We start from the raw sequence: 16,877 nt of genomic DNA on the forward strand, positions 1-16,877 counted from the left end.
TGGGGTGTTATAAGATACATTATTTGCAAATTATAATAATTTTCTCCCATTTTGTAGGTTACCTTTCATTTTGTTGACTTTTTAGTTAGGTGTGGTCTCACTTGTTGAATTTTGCTTTAGGTATCAAATCCAAAAAATCATCGCTAGGAAGGAGGTCTATGAGCTTAGTCTCTATGTTTTCTTATCAGAGTTTTACGGTTTCAGGTCTTATATTCAATTATTTAATCCATTTTGACTTGATTTTTGTGTGTGCTGTTAGTGCCCAGTTTCATTCTTTTCCTTGTGTCCCAATACCTACTATATATTTTTGCTTCCTTTTTCATAAAATAATTGACTATATATGCATGAGTTTATGTTTGGACTCTCTAGTCTGTTCCATTGGTGTACATGTCTGTTTTTCTTTTAATGTTTGTTTATTTTGAGAGAGAGAGAGAGCACTCAAACAGGGGATGGACAAAGAGGAGAGAGTGAGAATCCCAAGCAGGCTCTCTGAGCCCACGAACTGGGAGATCATGACCTGAGCCAAAATCAAGGGTCAGATGTTCAACCAACTGAGCCAACCAGGCACTTTTTTTTTTTTTTAATTTAGACGTTTATTTATTTTTGAGAGAGAGACAAAGTGAGAGTGAGGAAGGGACAGAGAGAGAGGGAGACACAGAATTTGAAGCAGGCTCCAAGCTCTGAGCTGTTAGCACAGAGCCCGATATGGGGCTCAAACTCACAACCATGAGATCATGACCTGAGCCAAAGTTGAACACTTAGCCAACTCTACTGAGCCACCCAGGCACCCCTTGTTTTGTGTATTTTTTATTTTTTTATTTTTTTTTAATGTTTATTTTTGAAGGAGAGAGACGGAGTGTGAGTGGGGGAGGGGGAGGGGCAGAGAGAGAGGAAGACACAGAATCTGAAGGAGGCTCCAGGCTCTGAGCTGTCAGCACAGAGCACGACGGGAGGCTCAAACCCTCAAACTGTGAGATCATGACCTGAGCTGAAGTCGGACACTTAATCGACTGAGCCACCCAGGTGCCCCCCGTTTTTTTTTCTAACGTTTATTTATTTTTGAGACAGAGACAGACAGAGACAGAGCATGAATGGGGGAGGGTCAGAGAGAGAGGGAGACACAGAATCTGAAACACACAGAATCTGAAACAGGCACAGAGCCTGACTCCGAGCTCGAACTCACGGACCAAGAGATCATGACCTGAGCCGAAGTCGGACGCTTAACCAACTGAGCCACCCAGGTGCCCCACCCCTTGTTTTGTTTTTTAAAGTAAGCTCTACGTCCAACATGGGGCTTGAACTCAAGATCCCAAGATCAAGAGTCACATGCTTTGCTGACTGAGCCAGCCAGGCACCCCAATAACCATTCTGTTTTGATTACCGTAGCTTTGTAATACAATTTGAGATCTGGAAGTATAATGCCTCCAGCATTGTTTTTTTTCAAGATGGATTTGGTTATTTGACATCTTCTGTGGTTTCATACAAATTTTAGGATCGTTTGTTCTGGTTCTGTGAAAAATGCTGTTGGTATTTTGATAGGAATTGCATTAAATCTGTAGATTGCCTTTTGTAGTATGGACATTTAAGAAATATTTATTCTCCCAACTTGTGAGCATGGAATATCTTACCATTTGTTTGTGTCATCTTCAATTGCTTTCATCAGTATTTTATAATTTTCAGAGTAGTGGGGCACCTGGGTGGCTCAGTCAGTTAAGCATCTGACTTTGGCTCAGGTCATGATCTTATGGTTCATGAGTTTGAGCCCCACGTCAGTATCTGTGCTAACAGCTCAGAGTCTGCAACCTGCTTCGGATTCTGTGTCTCCCCCTCTCTCTGCCCCTCCCCTGCTCATATTCTGTGTGTCTCTCTCTTTCTCTCAAAAATAAATAAACATTAAAAATTTATAGTTTTCAGAGTATAGGTCTTTTACCCTAGTTAATTTATTCCTAGGTGTTTTATTTATTTTTTATTTTTTTAATGTTTTACTTATTTTTGAGAGAGAGACAGAGAACGAGCAGGGGAGGGGGAGAGACAGAAGGAGACACAGAATCTGAAACAGGCTCCAGGCTCTGACAGCTCAGAGCCGACGTGGGGCTCGAACTTGTGAACCTCGAGGTCATGACTTGAGCTGAAGTTGGGTGCTTAACCGACTGAGCCACCCAGATACCTGTTCCTAGGTATTTTATTTTTGGTGCAATTATAAATTAGATTGTTTTCTTAATTTCTTTCTGCTGCCTCATTAGTGTATAGAAATACAGTGGATTTCTGTGCATTAATTTTGTATCCTGAGACATTACAGAAGTCATTTGTGAGTTCTGGTAGTTTTTTGATGGAGTCTTTAGAGTTTTCTATGTAGTATATCATGTCATCTGCAAATAGTGAAAGTTTTACTTCTTCCTTAACTAATTTGGATGGCTTTTATTTCTTTGTGGTGTCTGATTGTTGTGACTAGGACTTCCAGTATTATCTTGAATAAAAGTGTAAGAGTGGACATTCATGTCTTATTCCTGATCTTGGGGGGAAAGCTCTCAGTTCTTTACCATTGAGTATAATGCTAACTGTGAGTTTTTCATATATGGCCTTTATTGTGTTTTGAGGTGCATTTCCTCTAAACCTACTTTGTTGAGGTTTTTATCATGAATGGGTGTTGTACTTTGTGAAGTGCTTTTTCTAGGTCTATTGAAATGATCACATGGTTTTTATCCTTTCTCTTATTGATGTGATGTATCACATTGATTGATTTGTGAATATTGAGCTACCCTTGCAGCCCAAGAATAAATCTTACTTCCTCATGGAGAATTATTTTTTTTTTCAACGTTTTATTTATTTTTGAGACAGAGAGAGACAGAGCATGAACGGGGGAGGGGCAGAGAGAGAGGGAGACACAGAATCGGAAACAGGCTCCAGGCTCTGAGCCATCAGCCCAGAGCCCGACGCGGGGCTCGAACTCGCGGACCGCGAGATCATGACCTGGCTGAAGTCGGACTCTTAACCGACTGCGCCACCCAGGCGCCCCGAGAATTATTTTTTTTAATGTATTGTTGGATTCAGTTTGCTAGTATATTATTGAGGATTTTTATATCTATGCTCATCAGAGTTATTGGCCTGTACTCTTTTTTTCTTTTTTCTTTTTTTTCTTTTTTTTTTTTTTTTGTAGTCTATCTGGCTTTGGTATCAGGGTAATGCTGGCCTCATACAATAAATATGAAAGCTTTCCTGTCTCTTTTTTCTTTTTTTCTTTTTTTTTGGGAGGGGGCATAGTCTGAGACGTATAGGTATTAATTCTTCTTTAAATGTTTGGTAGAATTTACCTATGTACCTGTCTGGTCGTGGACTTTTGTTTGTCAGGAGTTTTTTGATTCCTGATTTAATTTCATTGCTGTTAATTGGTCTATTCAAATTTTCTGTTTCTTCCTGCTTCAGTTTTGGCAGGCTATATGTTTCTAGGAATTTATCCATTTCTTCTAGGATGTCCAATTTGCTGGCATATAAGTCATAATATTCTCTTATACTCTTTTGTATTTCTGTGGCATTGGTTGTTATTTCTCCCTTTCATTTCTGATTTTGTTTGAGTCCTCTTTTTCTTTTGACCAGCCTGGCTAAAGGTTTATCTATTTTGTTGATCTTTTCAAAGAAACCCTCTTGGTTTCATTAATCTGTTCTATTGGTTTTTTTAGTTTCTATTTCATTTATTTCTGCTGTAATCTTTATCATTTCTTTCACTCTTTCTACTGGCTTTTGGTTTATTTATTCTTTTTCTAGTTCCTCAAGGTGTATGGTTAGGTTGAGATTTTTCTTGCTTCTTGTGATAGGCCTGTGTTTCTTTAAACTTTCCTTTTAGCATAGGTTTTGCCATATCCCAATGATTTTGGCACTGTTGCTTTTTCATTTTCTTTTGTCTCTATGTATATTTTGATTTCCTTTTTGATTTTTTGGTTGACCCATTCATTGTTTAGTAGCATGTTATTTAGCCTCTATGTGTTTGCTTTCTTTCAGCATTTTTTCTTGTGGTTGATTTCTAGTTTCTGAGCATTGTGGTCAGAAATGATGCATGATATGACTTCAGTCTTTTTGAATTTGTTTCAATTTGTTTTGTGGTCTAACACGTCACCTATTCCAGAGAATGTTCTACATGCCCTTGAAAAGAATGTGTATGGGGCATCTGGGTGGCTCAGTTGTTCAAGCGTCAGACTTCAGCTCAGGTCATGATCTCGTGGTTCATGAGTTCTAGCCCTGCATCGGGTTCTGTGCTGACAGCTCAGAGCCTGGGCCTGCTTCACATTCTGTCTCCCTCTCTCTCTGCCTCTCCCCCACTCGTACTCTGTCTCTGTCAAAAATAAATAAAAACATTTAAAAAATTAAAAAAAAAAAGAAAATGTGTATTTTGCTATTTTAAGATGGAATGTTATGAATATATCTGTTAGATCCATCTGGTCTAATGTGTCATTCAAAAACACTGTTTCCTTGTTGATTTTTGTTTAGGTGATCTGTTGATGTAAGTGGGGTGTTAAAGTTCCATACTATTATTGTATCACTATAGGTTACTTCCTTTATGTTTGTTATTAGCTGTTTTATGTGTGTGTGTGCTTTCATGTTGAATGCATAAATATTTACATTTATTATATCTTCTTTTTGGATTGTTCCCTTTATGGTTGTGTAGTATCCTTTATCTGTTGTTACAGTCTTTGTTTTAGAGTCTATTTTGTCTATTATAAATATTGCTACTCTAGCTTTCTTTTCAAGACTATGAATTTCACTGCCCTGTGTTTGAATTTACTGATCCTTTCTTCCACCTCATTAGTCTGCTGTTGAACTCTTGTGTTGTATTTTTTAATTCAGTGATTATATCTTTCATTTCTGATTTCTGTGTGGTACTTTCTAATTTGTCTCTTTGTTGAAACACTCACTCTGTTCATGCATCATTTCCTGATCTTATTGAGCATCTTTATGACCATTATTTTGTAGAAATAAAGTTTTTTTTTTAACATTTATTTTTTTTGAGGGACAGAGCATGAATGGGGGAGGAGCAGAGCGAGAGGGAGACAGAGAATCAGAAGCAGGCTCCAGGCTCTGAGCTGTCAGCACAGAGCCCGATGTGGGGCTCGAACTCATGAACCGCGAGATTATGACCTGAGCTGAAGTCGGGCACTTAATTGACTGAGCCACCCAGGCATCCCTGGAAGCAATTTTTTTTTTTTTTTTTAAGTTTTAGACTTACAGAAAAATTCCAAGAGTACAGAATTTCCATACATCTTTCTCCCAGTCTGCGTAATACTAATATATTGCATTATCATAGTATAGTGATCAAAAATGGACATTAACATTGGCCTAATACTATCAATTAAAGTACAGGCTTTATTTTGATTTCACCAGGTTTTCTCCACTAATGTCTCAAAGATCAAATTCCTGCATTGTATTTAGTTCTAAATTTCCTTAGTCTCCTCCAATCTTTTGAGTTTTTCAGTCTTTCCTTGCCACTCATGACCTTGAAAAGTCATGGTTTCCTGGAGTATTGGGTAAGTTATTATATAGAAGGTTCTTCATTGTGTTTGTCTACAGTTTCCTCATGATTACGTTATGGTTATGCTTTCTTTCTTTTTTTTTTTTTTAGTGGCAATACTACTCATGTGGTGTGCCCTTATTAGTGCCTCACTTTGGGTGGTATTTGTGCTGATGTCTTACTGCCAGTGATCATTTGGTTAAGGTAATATATGGAATGTTTTCTCCTTTTAATTATGTATTTGGGATTCACTGGTATAATTTTAATAGCCTGTTTCTCTTTACATTTTCACCTTCAAATTTTAGTATCCATCAATGAATTTTGTATATGATTATTACTATTACAGTGATTTCCTATTTCCCTCATTTAATAATTCACTTAATTATTATTCATTAATATTGTTAATTATTCATTCATTTAATAATTAATAATTTAAAAAAGGATTCTATTATATTTCATGGTTCACTGCAGCAATAAACAAGATAGGTCTGGAACATTCTCTCTTATTAGGGGGGAAAACAAGTTTCTAAGTAGGCTAGGGAAGATGTGGAAAAGATAAAGGACAAAATGAATATGGAAAGGAATGAGCATCAAAACGAAGTAGCAAAAAAATAGTTAATAGCAATAATTACCTTATGGTTTATTGTACTAGCAGTCTGTGAAATAACAGGAGTTCATTACAAAGTTCAAAGAAAAACATTAATGGAATGTGACCAAAATATAGCTGTAATACAAATAAGGGAGGCATAATAAGGATATGTTAATTTATTAAATTTTCATTTTTAATGATTTTGAAAAGTAAATGCCAAGATACATGGTTATTTAAGTGTATACATAAGGATTAGATAGCTTATTGTTTTAATTGTTCAAGCTAGCAAAAAAAAAATAATAAAATAAAAATACACAAAGGAGTATATTGGCAAGTAGTTCTGGAGTATTACACCAACAAGAGAGAAACTACTCAGTATTGATTGGAACTCAGAATAACCAAGTAAAATGAGATGAAAGAGCAAATCAGCAGTGTGGTCACATAATAGCTCAGTAAGTAGAACAGACTATTAATGATTATAATAGAGTTGAAATATTTTAAAGATACAAAATAGTACATATCCTAATAAGAATAACAACAGGGACTCCTTGTCTTATTTTATAGCATATGAAATATCTACCAAGTATATATTTTTTAAAACTGCTAATTTATTTTTTTCTATAAAGTTGAGATTTTTTAAAGTTTATTTATTTATTTTGAGAGAGAGAGCAGGGGAGCAGCAGAAAGGGAAAGACAGAAACCCAAGTAGGCTCTGCACTCTCAGCGAGGAGCCAGACGTGGGGCTTGAACCCATGAACCATGAGATCGTGACCTGAGCTGAGATCAAGAGTTGGACATGTAGGGGCGCCTGGGTGGCGCAGTCGGTTAAGCGTCCGTCCGACTTCAGCCAGGTCACGATCTCGCGGTCCGTGAGTTCGAGCCCCGCGTCGGGCTCTGGGCTGATGGCTCAGAGCCTGGAGCCTGTTTCCGATTCTGTGTCTCCCTCTCTCTCTGCCCCTCGCCCGTTCATGCTCTGTCTCTCTCTGTCCCAAAAATAAAAATAAAAACGTTGAAAAAAGAGTTGGACATGTAACCAACAGCCACCCAGGCACCCCTAAAACTGCTCATTTAAGTAAAACACTAATTAGAAATATTTAAAGAAAATAGCCCAATATATCTCATAAGAAAATGGCTTAATTACTATTGTTGGTCATGTAAAACTTTAAAGAGTCCAGAAATTCTGGGGAAGACCAATTTAAAAAATTAAAATCTAATGAATAATAGTGACAAAAATGTATCGAAACAATAGGTAAATTCTTATAAAAATCTAATAAACAGTGGCTCATAATGAACATTATTTGCATAACCCAGTCAACTGTTGTGATTAACAAAAGAGATGATGGACACTTAATCTCTGTCACTAATTTTCTTTCTTTCTTCTTTTCCTTTTCCTTTCCTTGATAAAATCAAAGTTCTGTTGATTGTTAAACTGCCAAAACCCAGCAAGGCAACACAGAAAAAGTACAAATACACAAACCCCGTTGGAGTCATGGTAGTAGTAGAGTTCTAAATCCTCTAAAGGTGAGTTTACCAAGTTTATAATCATTGCAATAGTTGTAGATTTTCCCCTCCTTTAATAAATCTGAGACAGATAAGATTGGCTTAGTAAATTTTATGAAATATTTAAAGTGCCCCTTTGGATCCTCATTGGTACTGTCTAGAGGTAAAAAGAAAGGCTTTTCTAAAGGAATTGTATTGTAGTAGGAATTTAGGCAAGTCTGTCATGTCAAAACAGAAATTTTAAAAGACATCAATCATTTAATGACAATGGAAAGGAGATTACACATCTCCTACTAAAGTAAGAATAGAAAATGAAACATAAATTTACACAAATACCATGCACAGACACAAGACTTTAAAACCACATAGTATCTGACTGGAAGTTTTAACTCTCTGGAGGAAGAAAATTACACTATATAAACAAACAAAAAATTAGAATGCAAAAGATTTATTTGAAGAATATTACAAATTAGTAAGCCAAAAACAATGAATAGACAAAAGAACAGAAACACAAACACCAAAAGTAATTGTAAACAAAACATGCCTGGAAAAGAAATTCATGTGAATTTAACTAGTTAAGAATTAATGAAACACATTTTCCACATATATCAGAAATGAATAGGGACCATACTACCTAAATGGATATTCAGAAGGTTAACTGACAGGAGAAATATTTGGCAGTATCTAACAAAACAAAGTATATACACCACTGAGTGATTGTACTAGATAGAGTGGCCAGAAAGTCTGGAAGCAGTAAGAGCAACATAATCACCTTGATTACTTATTATAATGCATCAATTTTCCCAGTGAAACTCAGAAACCAAACTTTTGTACATGTCTTTCATTCAAAAGACTTCTTACCAGTATAATTTTTTTGATATCACGTAAGGTGCTTACCCACACTAAAGGCATTCCCGCATTCCTCACATTCATAGGGTTTCTTACCAGTATGAATTCTCTGATGTTTTGTAAAGGATGAACTATGTCTAAAGGCTTTCCCACATGCTTTGCATTCATAAGGTTTCTCTCCAGTGTGAATTCTCTGATGTTCAGTAAGGGCTGAACTATGTCTAAAAGCCTTCCCACATACCTTACATTCATAAGGTTTCTCACCACTGTGAATCCTCTGATGTTGAATAAGTGCTGACGTAAGTCTAAAGAACTTTCCACACTCTTTACATTCATAAGGTTTCTGACCACTGTGAATTCTCTGATGTCGAGTAAGTTCACTACCTACTCCAAAAGCTTTCCCACATTCCTTACATTTATAGGGTTTCTCACCAGTATGAATTCTCTGATGTCTAGTCAGGGATGAACTGTTTCTAAAGACTTTTCCACATGCCTTGCATTCATAGGGTTTCTTTCCAGTATGAATTCTCTGATGTCGAGCCAGTTCTCTACATACCCCAAAGGTTTTTCCACATTCTTTACATGCATAAGGTTTCTCACCTGTATGAATTCGCTGATGTTCAATAAGCTGTGAACTAATTCTAAAGACCTTCTCACATTGTATACATTTGTACGGTTTCTCACCAGTATGAATTCTCTGATGTTCAGTTAGCTGTGAATGGAATCTAAAGTCCTTGCCACATTCCATACATTTGTAAGGTTTCTCATCAGTATGGATTTTCTGGTGTCGAGCAAGTTGTGCATGCACTCTAAAGGATTTCCCACAGAAAGTGCATTCATAGGCTTTCTCACCATCATGAATTATTTTTAGTGGAGTTATTTCTTCAACTCTTCTAATGGTCCTTTTAAATTCCTTACATTTATAGCACTTCTGATCATCATGCATTTTCTGGTGTATACTAAGGTCTTCATAAAAACTAAATGGATTCCTATATTCCATATATTTACAAGGTTTTACACCAGTATGAATGTTCAGTTGTAGGGTATGTGGGTCATCTCCAAAGGTTTTCCAATATGCATTACACTGATATGTTTTCTCACCAGTATGTATTCTCTCACATTCATCAAAACTTAAGTCACAGCTAAGGACCTTTTCATATTCCTTATATTCATAGGGTTTCTTGCTTTCATGAATTCTCTGATGTGATATAAGAGATTTATGATGTTTATAATTTGGCACTTTTTCAGAGCTGATTTTCATTTGGCTGAAATATCCCACTTCAGGTCTTTGTACTTCAGTCTTGCTTTTGCTTTGCCAGTCATTTCTGAAAATGGAGCTCTCCAAACCAATGAATTTACCTTCTGTTACTTTCCACTGAAAACCATTATTTTCAATAATGTCCTTTCCATTAAATAAATACTTTGTGTCATACTTGGACTCCAAATCTGAAAGAGAGGAGAAAAGAAATAATTTTTTTCATGTGGTATAAAAATGAAACATTTATACAATGCAGAGGAGAAAAATTGTAAATATAAACAATGCGAGTGAATGATTAAAGTATTGTAATGAAGTTTTAAGAAAGATCAGAGAATGATGAAAGCATAATATAAGATTGTGAGGTTTGTGGTAAGGGAAACAGATTAAGTCAGTGTCTGACATGTAGGTGTTGATCATCATCTAGTAAGCTTGTCAAGTACTAATGTTCAGAAACAAGTCCAGATAAACTGACCAATATCAATAGATATAGAACTAGTTATCATATAGAGATAATGCTGATGTGGATCATGATTTGATCGCCTATACATACTAATAATTTTGTATGTTTTTTTAAACAATAGAATCCAAATACTTTAGTGGATAACAAGGTGCTTGTAAGATCTCATTTTAATCCATTATCCCCTTTCACATAATCTTTTTTTCACCTCTTACAGCAAACCAAATCTACACCCACAGGATATTTCATTTCTCAAGAAATGCATTCTTTATACACCACCCACATTTCACTGTCTGGGTCTAAAAGTTAATATCCTTAGAAAGGATATACTGATTATAAGTTCATATTTATGTTTCTGTTCTAATATCTGGTTGCTTGCCTTCACATTATTTTTTTCAATTCTATATTCAGTAATTTTGTTACATTGTTTAACCTTATTCCTTAAATTCCAAAAGGACAAATGCCACTGAATGTCATTACATGTCATTACATGCCACTGAATAACAAACCCCAAGGACATACACATTGAAAATTACAGGGAAATAAAATCACTGGATGAAAGGAATCTAAATGAGACAAAAAGGAAATATTACAAATATCCACTGGGTAATACAGTGGATCATCAAAGTAATGGGGCACCTGGGTGGCTAAGTTGATTAAACATCTGACTGCAGCTCAGGTCATGATCTCACAGCTTGTGAGTTCAGGCCCCACGTTGGGCTTTGTGCTGACAGCTCAGAGCCTGGAGCCTGCTTCGGATTTTGTGTTTCCCTCTCTCTGCTCCTCCCCAACTTGTGCTGTCTCACTCAAAAATAAACAAGCATTTAAAAAATAATAATTATGTAAGTATAAGAATAATGTAGTAGTTTTAGTATGTCTCCATGCCTTTTAACCCTCACATTGTACTGTAGTGATTTATACACACACACACAGACACACACACACAGACACACACACACACAGTGTTTATGAATGTTTTCTAATTGACTCTACTTGCACTGTCTCCATCACTGCTGTTAATTCCCTGCTATGCAGAACGATGATATTCTTCATGTGTCAATAGAAATGAGGAATTTTATTTACTTTTCATTAGCTTTTTCTAAATTTTTAAAATGTTTATCCTAGAGAGAGAGAGAGAGACAGAGCACGAGCAAGGGAGGGAGGGCAGAGAGAGAAAGAGGGAGACACAGAATCTGAAACAGGCTCTAAGCTCTGCATTGACAGCGCAGAGCCCGACATGGGGCTTAAACTCATGAACCGTGAGATCATGACCCGAGCTGAAGTTGGATGCCTAATAGACTGAGCCACCCAGGTGCCCCTTCATTAGTTTTTTCACTATCACTTATCTATCCTACAGAAATCCTAATCTATATTTAAATGTTTTCCTTCATGCTCTTTCCCAGGTATTCTTTTCCATTTTCCTGTACTCAGAACCAATGATGTTATATTCTGCACGGCAGTATCAGAATATTTTTGATACTATAGTAGGTATATATCATACTATATAAGGCTTATACAATTCTGAAAAGGGGAATAAGCTAACAGAATGATGTGGAAAAGGTGGTACAGGTGGGCAAGAGTGGAAGGCACTTTGTAACAGAGGATCTGTTGGACATTGGCTGGAGACTGGCAATCAGATGAGAGGATAACCTGAGGAAAATCCAAAGTGAATGATAAACATTACATAATACAGGGCGGAAATAATTTTCTGTGACTGAATTATGTTATATGTAACAAAGGTATAATAATACAGTCATTATTGGATTACGATAGTAAAATCATAAATGAGTGCCAGTATCAGTAAATCAAAAAGCAGTTCTACCTAGAAATGAAACGATGGGGCACCTGCGTGGCTCAGCCGGTTCAGTGTCTGACTTCATCTAAGGTCACGATCTCACAGTTTGTGAGTTCAAGCCCTGTGTCGGGCTCCATGCTGACAGCTCAGAGCCCACAGCCTGCTTTGGATTCTGTGTTTCCCTCTCTCTCTGCCCCTTCCCTGCTCACGCTCTCTCTCTCTCTAAAATAAAGAAACATTAAAAAATGAAAGAAAGAAAATTCCACCAAATGTGGAAATGTAATTGAAATTTAAAAAATTTTCAGAGAATGATCACATTGAAAATGCAGTTGACCAGTGAAACCAGGGTTAGGGCCCCCGTGCCCTGCACAATCAAAAATCCTCATATAACTTTGACTCCTCCCAAACTTAACTATTAATAGCCTACTATTGACTGGAAGCCTTTCCAATAACAAATAGCTAACACATAGTTTATATATTATATGTATTATATTCTGTATTCATAAAGAAAATGTTAAGAAAATCATAAGAGAAAATACATTTACAGTATTCTATTACCTTCATCAAAAAGTTCACACAGAAGTACACCAACATAGTTCAAACCTCTGTTGTTGAAGCGTCAACTATATTACATATTAAAACCTATGGAGGTTGTTAGTCACACAAAAAGTAAGGATTTACCTGCTTTTGACACTAATTAGCTGTATAACCTTGGGATAGCTGCCTAAATACTCTTTGTCTTAGCAAAATAATACAAGTACTATTCATGTCATCAGGTTATTGAGAAATTAAAAGAGCCCATATATTAAAATTCCTTAGAATAGGGCTTGGTACATGGCACGAACTATGTAATCTGACAGGAAAACAAGTAGCTTTCTAAAACATTAAAAGATCCTTGCTATAATACTGACAATGTTAAATGCAAAGTTCTTCAACCACAAAACAGGTATAATATAATGCATATGGCAGGCAATGAACATAAATTCTGTTTATCCATCTAACATATAAATTACACAGATTCTTCTAATAATTGTAATGACTCAGGACATGGTTTCTTAGCTGTTCGTCAAGAAGGTGTGATAACAAAGCATTTATAGCAATTCTGACTTTAATCACAGTATAATAGCTCTCTCAAAGGATATGCTATATGTGTTCTAAAATTCAAAATAAACTCCCTGGGTATCAGGGAAAGTAGGAATATGAAGGGACTGAGAGAATACAAACATGAAGAATGATGGATGTGCTTCATGGAGGTGTCATCTCCAACACAATGTTCAACCCATGCCTTTGGAAACAGAGAAGAGATGTACCCATTTTCTTTCAAAAGATAGTCTTGGGTTTACTGACAAGCAACTCTATGATAGAATAGAGCATATTCTAAATTATATGAAGCAGATAAATTTACCCAGTGAGACCAAGTTGCTATAGTTCTCCATCATCACATCCCAATATAAGTCCCTCTGAGCCGAATCCAGATATTCCCATTCCTCTTGAGAGAAGCTGATGACCACATCCCTGAAAGTCACCAATTCCTGAAACAAAAAACCATATATAAATGAAATATTTTTGAGAAAAAGAATTGCATTATGGTAAGCCGATTAGTAAACTAGTAGGCAAGGGTGGGTAGAATGTTATGGTATGGGAGTAAGGAAATTAGCGCTCCCAAACAGGACTATCTACATATCTTTAAAGAATCTATTTGACTCAGAGAATATCTTCCTGCATATTATGGAATTTCTTAATTCCATAAGCATGTTAAGCATGTCTGGAAACGAGCTGCATGAATTAATAAAGGTGAGTTTCTATATCCTTGTTTCTCTGTAAAGGAAAAGTATCTAACTTAGAAAATGGGATGTGAACACTAATTTATAATTTCTTGCAGCCCTAAGTTCAATACTGTGTTAAGTATTATTTAACATGATATGATCAGAACTTTTGCTTCTAATGACAAACCATTTAATAAGTACTTTTTAGTGTCTACAGAATAGTCTTACTTGGTGAAAAAATATCAGGCTTAATTGTATTTAGACATTTACAATGGATAAGGTGTTCTTCAATTCTGGGAGTCTACAATCATCTATGTATGATGGAGATCAGTGAAAATCAAATCCAGTCTACCTGGAAACTCCAGTCTCCAGAAGTACAGAATTTTCCCATATGTAATCAAATGGATACATCTGATCTTTATCCAAGAATATGAAAAAGTATGGTAAATTCCTCTATCTATGTATTCCATTTCTACTCTATAGTTGCTGTTAACAAAAGACTTAACAAATAAGAGTGTTGAGAATTATTTGGAGAATAGATAGGCACACGAGTTATACTGTTATGTTTGGTTCCAACTCTCATAGAAAGTGAAAAACTATGGGAATGTGGGGCAGGCCCTATTTGATACGGAGATTCAGAAAAAGGAAATGTTCACAAAGGAGACAGGTTCAGCAACTTACATGGTCCATGTTTAGAACTGTAAGGAATTGGTCAGGGAATTCCATTTCTGCCATGACAGCGTGAGGAGCTCTGATGACATGCTCCCTGTCAAAACTAATGAAAATTATATATAAAAATATATAGCAAATAAAGAAACATTTGTTCAGGAAAATCTACCAAAACTTATAAGCTGAGAGTCTGCAGTATCTGAACCAAACCTGCACCCTTCCTTGTTCATCACATCTTAGTGAGAAAGATACTCCATTCCAAATTGGTACAATCAAGGACACAGGCTTCCTCACCAATTGTCAACCTGTGTTCCCAGTCAGGTGGCTGTCTTCCTGGGAAGAGCAGGATACCAACATTTCTCATCCTGCCCTCAGCTACCCATTGCTCAGGGAAATGCAGCTAAGGGACATAGATTTTCTTCTGTTTGGTTCCAAACACAAAATGTAATATGTACCTTGGGTGTGGCCCTGGTGAGAATACTGGGGTTCCAGTTGTCTGTCTTGAATCATGGTAGGATTTCCATGCCAACAGATCTTGGCAAACTGAAACCTCTGGCTGCTGCACTCACCCTCTCCCCATCTACAAAGCACCCAGCTCCTAAAAGCAGAAGTGTGACAGAGAGAAGCATGCCACTGTCCCTCACCCAAGAACAAGGTCTGTGGCTTGGTGATTTTGTCCAGAGGGAGAAGCTGGCCACAGACAAGAGAGTTCCATATGTGTCTCCATAGGAAATGACCTCATTTGTAACTGTAGAAAAGTTCAAGCCTAAGGACATTCTCAAAAACAGTGAGGTTTTACTAAAAGACTATTAGGAGAAGATTGAAAGATTCGCTGGAGATGTATGAACTATAGGCTGGCTAGTTTCCCAGAAAGAATTAGACACTTACAGAGCTGTTCCTTTTGTCAGAACAAATCCCAGATACTGACTTAATTACATTGGTCTGTGAAGCAATATATACTTCACAGCATTGTTGAAAGCAGAAATCATGATTTCTGCAACTTAACGGCTGGGAGATACTCAAAAGATAAACCTGTGGAAACCACTGTCATCCAAAGGTAACTGTGGTAATAATCAAGGCTGTACCCTAAAGGAGCAATATCACAGATTTTCAGTGTGGGCTGGGGGAAGACAGATTGCACTTAAACTAGCTAGTCACTAAAGAAAACAAGCAAATAACAAGTCTGGTGGTGGGGAGCACTAGTAGGGGAAACAGACAAAAATACCAGATATGTTACAATTATCTATAATTTCTACTTTCTATAAATAAAGAAAAAGTCCAAAGTAATAGGAAAATGGCCCATCAACAAAACAGAAACTGCCTGCAAGAACACCAAATTTAACAAAGACTTCAAAGTAGCCATAAATATATTCAGATAAACAAAAGAACCTATACTTACATAAAGGTATGGTCACAGTGTCACATCAATATCAATAAAGAAAAGCTATTTAATACCACATGGGAATCCTATACTTGAAAAGTATTGTAATATGAAATGAAAATTTCACTAGAGCAACTCAATATTAGATTTAAACTGGCAGAAAAAAATACTGGCAAACTTAAAAGATATTGTGCAGTCTAACAGGAAAAACAAACGAAAAAGAGACTTAGAAAACCTGGATGCAAGCATACCTACATATATAATGGGTGTATGAGAAGAGAGAAAAGGATCATTTTAACATCGTCCAATAACAATGAAAAGTTCTCAAAGTTATATTTTTTACATCCAGGAAGCTCAACACACCCAGCAGGATCAAGGCACAGAGATCTACAAATAGACACAACATGGTAAAAACGGTGAAATGTGAAAGAGAAATTTGTTTGGTTGTTGTTTTTTTGTTGTTTTGTTTTGTTTTTTAAGTCAGCTCTAGGCCCAATGTGGCATTTGAACTATGACCCTGATACAAGAGCCCCCCTTGATGTACCTACTGAGCCAGCCAGGTGCCCGCTGAAAGAAAAATATGAAAGCAGCAAGAAGAAAATGAGTTGTTACTTACAAGTGAGCCCCAGTAAGAATCATTAATGACCTCTCCTCAGAAATAACAGAGACCAGAATGTAAACCAAGACTCAAAAACTTAAACCAGGAATGCTATAATAAGCAAAACTATTTTTTTCAAAATGAAGATGAAATAGAAACTGGGAGAATTAATTGCTAGCAGACCTATCTTAATACTGAAGGGAGTACTTCAAGGAGAAAGCAAATGATTCGAGGCAGTAATATATATCCACATGAAAAGATAAAGAGAGGTGACTGGGTGGCTCAGTGGGTTGTGTCCAGTTTCAGCTCAGGTCATGATCTCACAGTTTGGGAGTTTGAGCCTCGCATCAGGCTCAGCTCAGAGCCTGGAGCCTGCTTTAGATTCTGTGTCTGCCCTTTCTCTGCCCATCCCCAGCTCATGCTCCCTCTCTCCTCTCTCTCTCAAAACTAAATGAACATTTAAAAACAAAAATTTTTTAAAAAGAAAACATAAAGAGCACCAGGAAAGGTAATTA

The 16,877-nt window shown here is 36.6% G+C and overlaps 1 protein-coding gene and 1 long non-coding RNA gene across 4 annotated transcripts in view; one reads left to right on the plus strand and one right to left on the minus strand.

Annotated features, from left to right (window-relative positions):
* ZNF260 (zinc finger protein 260) overlaps positions 1 to 16,877 on the minus strand; it is a 77,027-nt gene that overhangs the window by 30,703 nt on the left and 29,447 nt on the right. The window contains exons 3-5 of the mRNA XM_040445774.1: positions 14,396 to 14,489; positions 13,354 to 13,480; positions 8,491 to 9,884 (exon numbers count right to left, since the gene is read on the minus strand). Of these exons, the coding sequence (XP_040301708.1) occupies positions 8,491 to 9,884; positions 13,354 to 13,480; positions 14,396 to 14,449 (1,575 nt within the window). The 5' untranslated portion in view covers positions 14,450 to 14,489. The remainder of the gene's footprint in view (positions 1 to 8,490; positions 9,885 to 13,353; positions 13,481 to 14,395; positions 14,490 to 16,877) is intronic.
* LOC121011387 (uncharacterized) overlaps positions 1 to 16,877 on the plus strand; it is a 31,835-nt gene that overhangs the window by 12,092 nt on the left and 2,866 nt on the right. Inside the window, exons 2-3 of one of the 3 annotated variants that reach the window (XR_005781590.1) lie at positions 5,612 to 5,704; positions 11,287 to 11,315. This is a non-coding gene — a long non-coding RNA (uncharacterized LOC121011387). Of the gene's footprint in view, positions 1 to 5,611; positions 5,705 to 7,501; positions 7,605 to 11,286; positions 11,316 to 16,877 lie in introns of those variants that run through there. The other 2 variants (XR_005781591.1, XR_005781592.1) reach the window with 2 other exon arrangements.

Source organism: Herpailurus yagouaroundi, unplaced genomic scaffold, assembly GCF_014898765.1.
Source record: "Herpailurus yagouaroundi ecotype Mexico unplaced genomic scaffold, PumYag 194, whole genome shotgun sequence".
Classification (NCBI taxonomy): domain Eukaryota; kingdom Metazoa; phylum Chordata; class Mammalia; order Carnivora; family Felidae; genus Herpailurus; species Herpailurus yagouaroundi.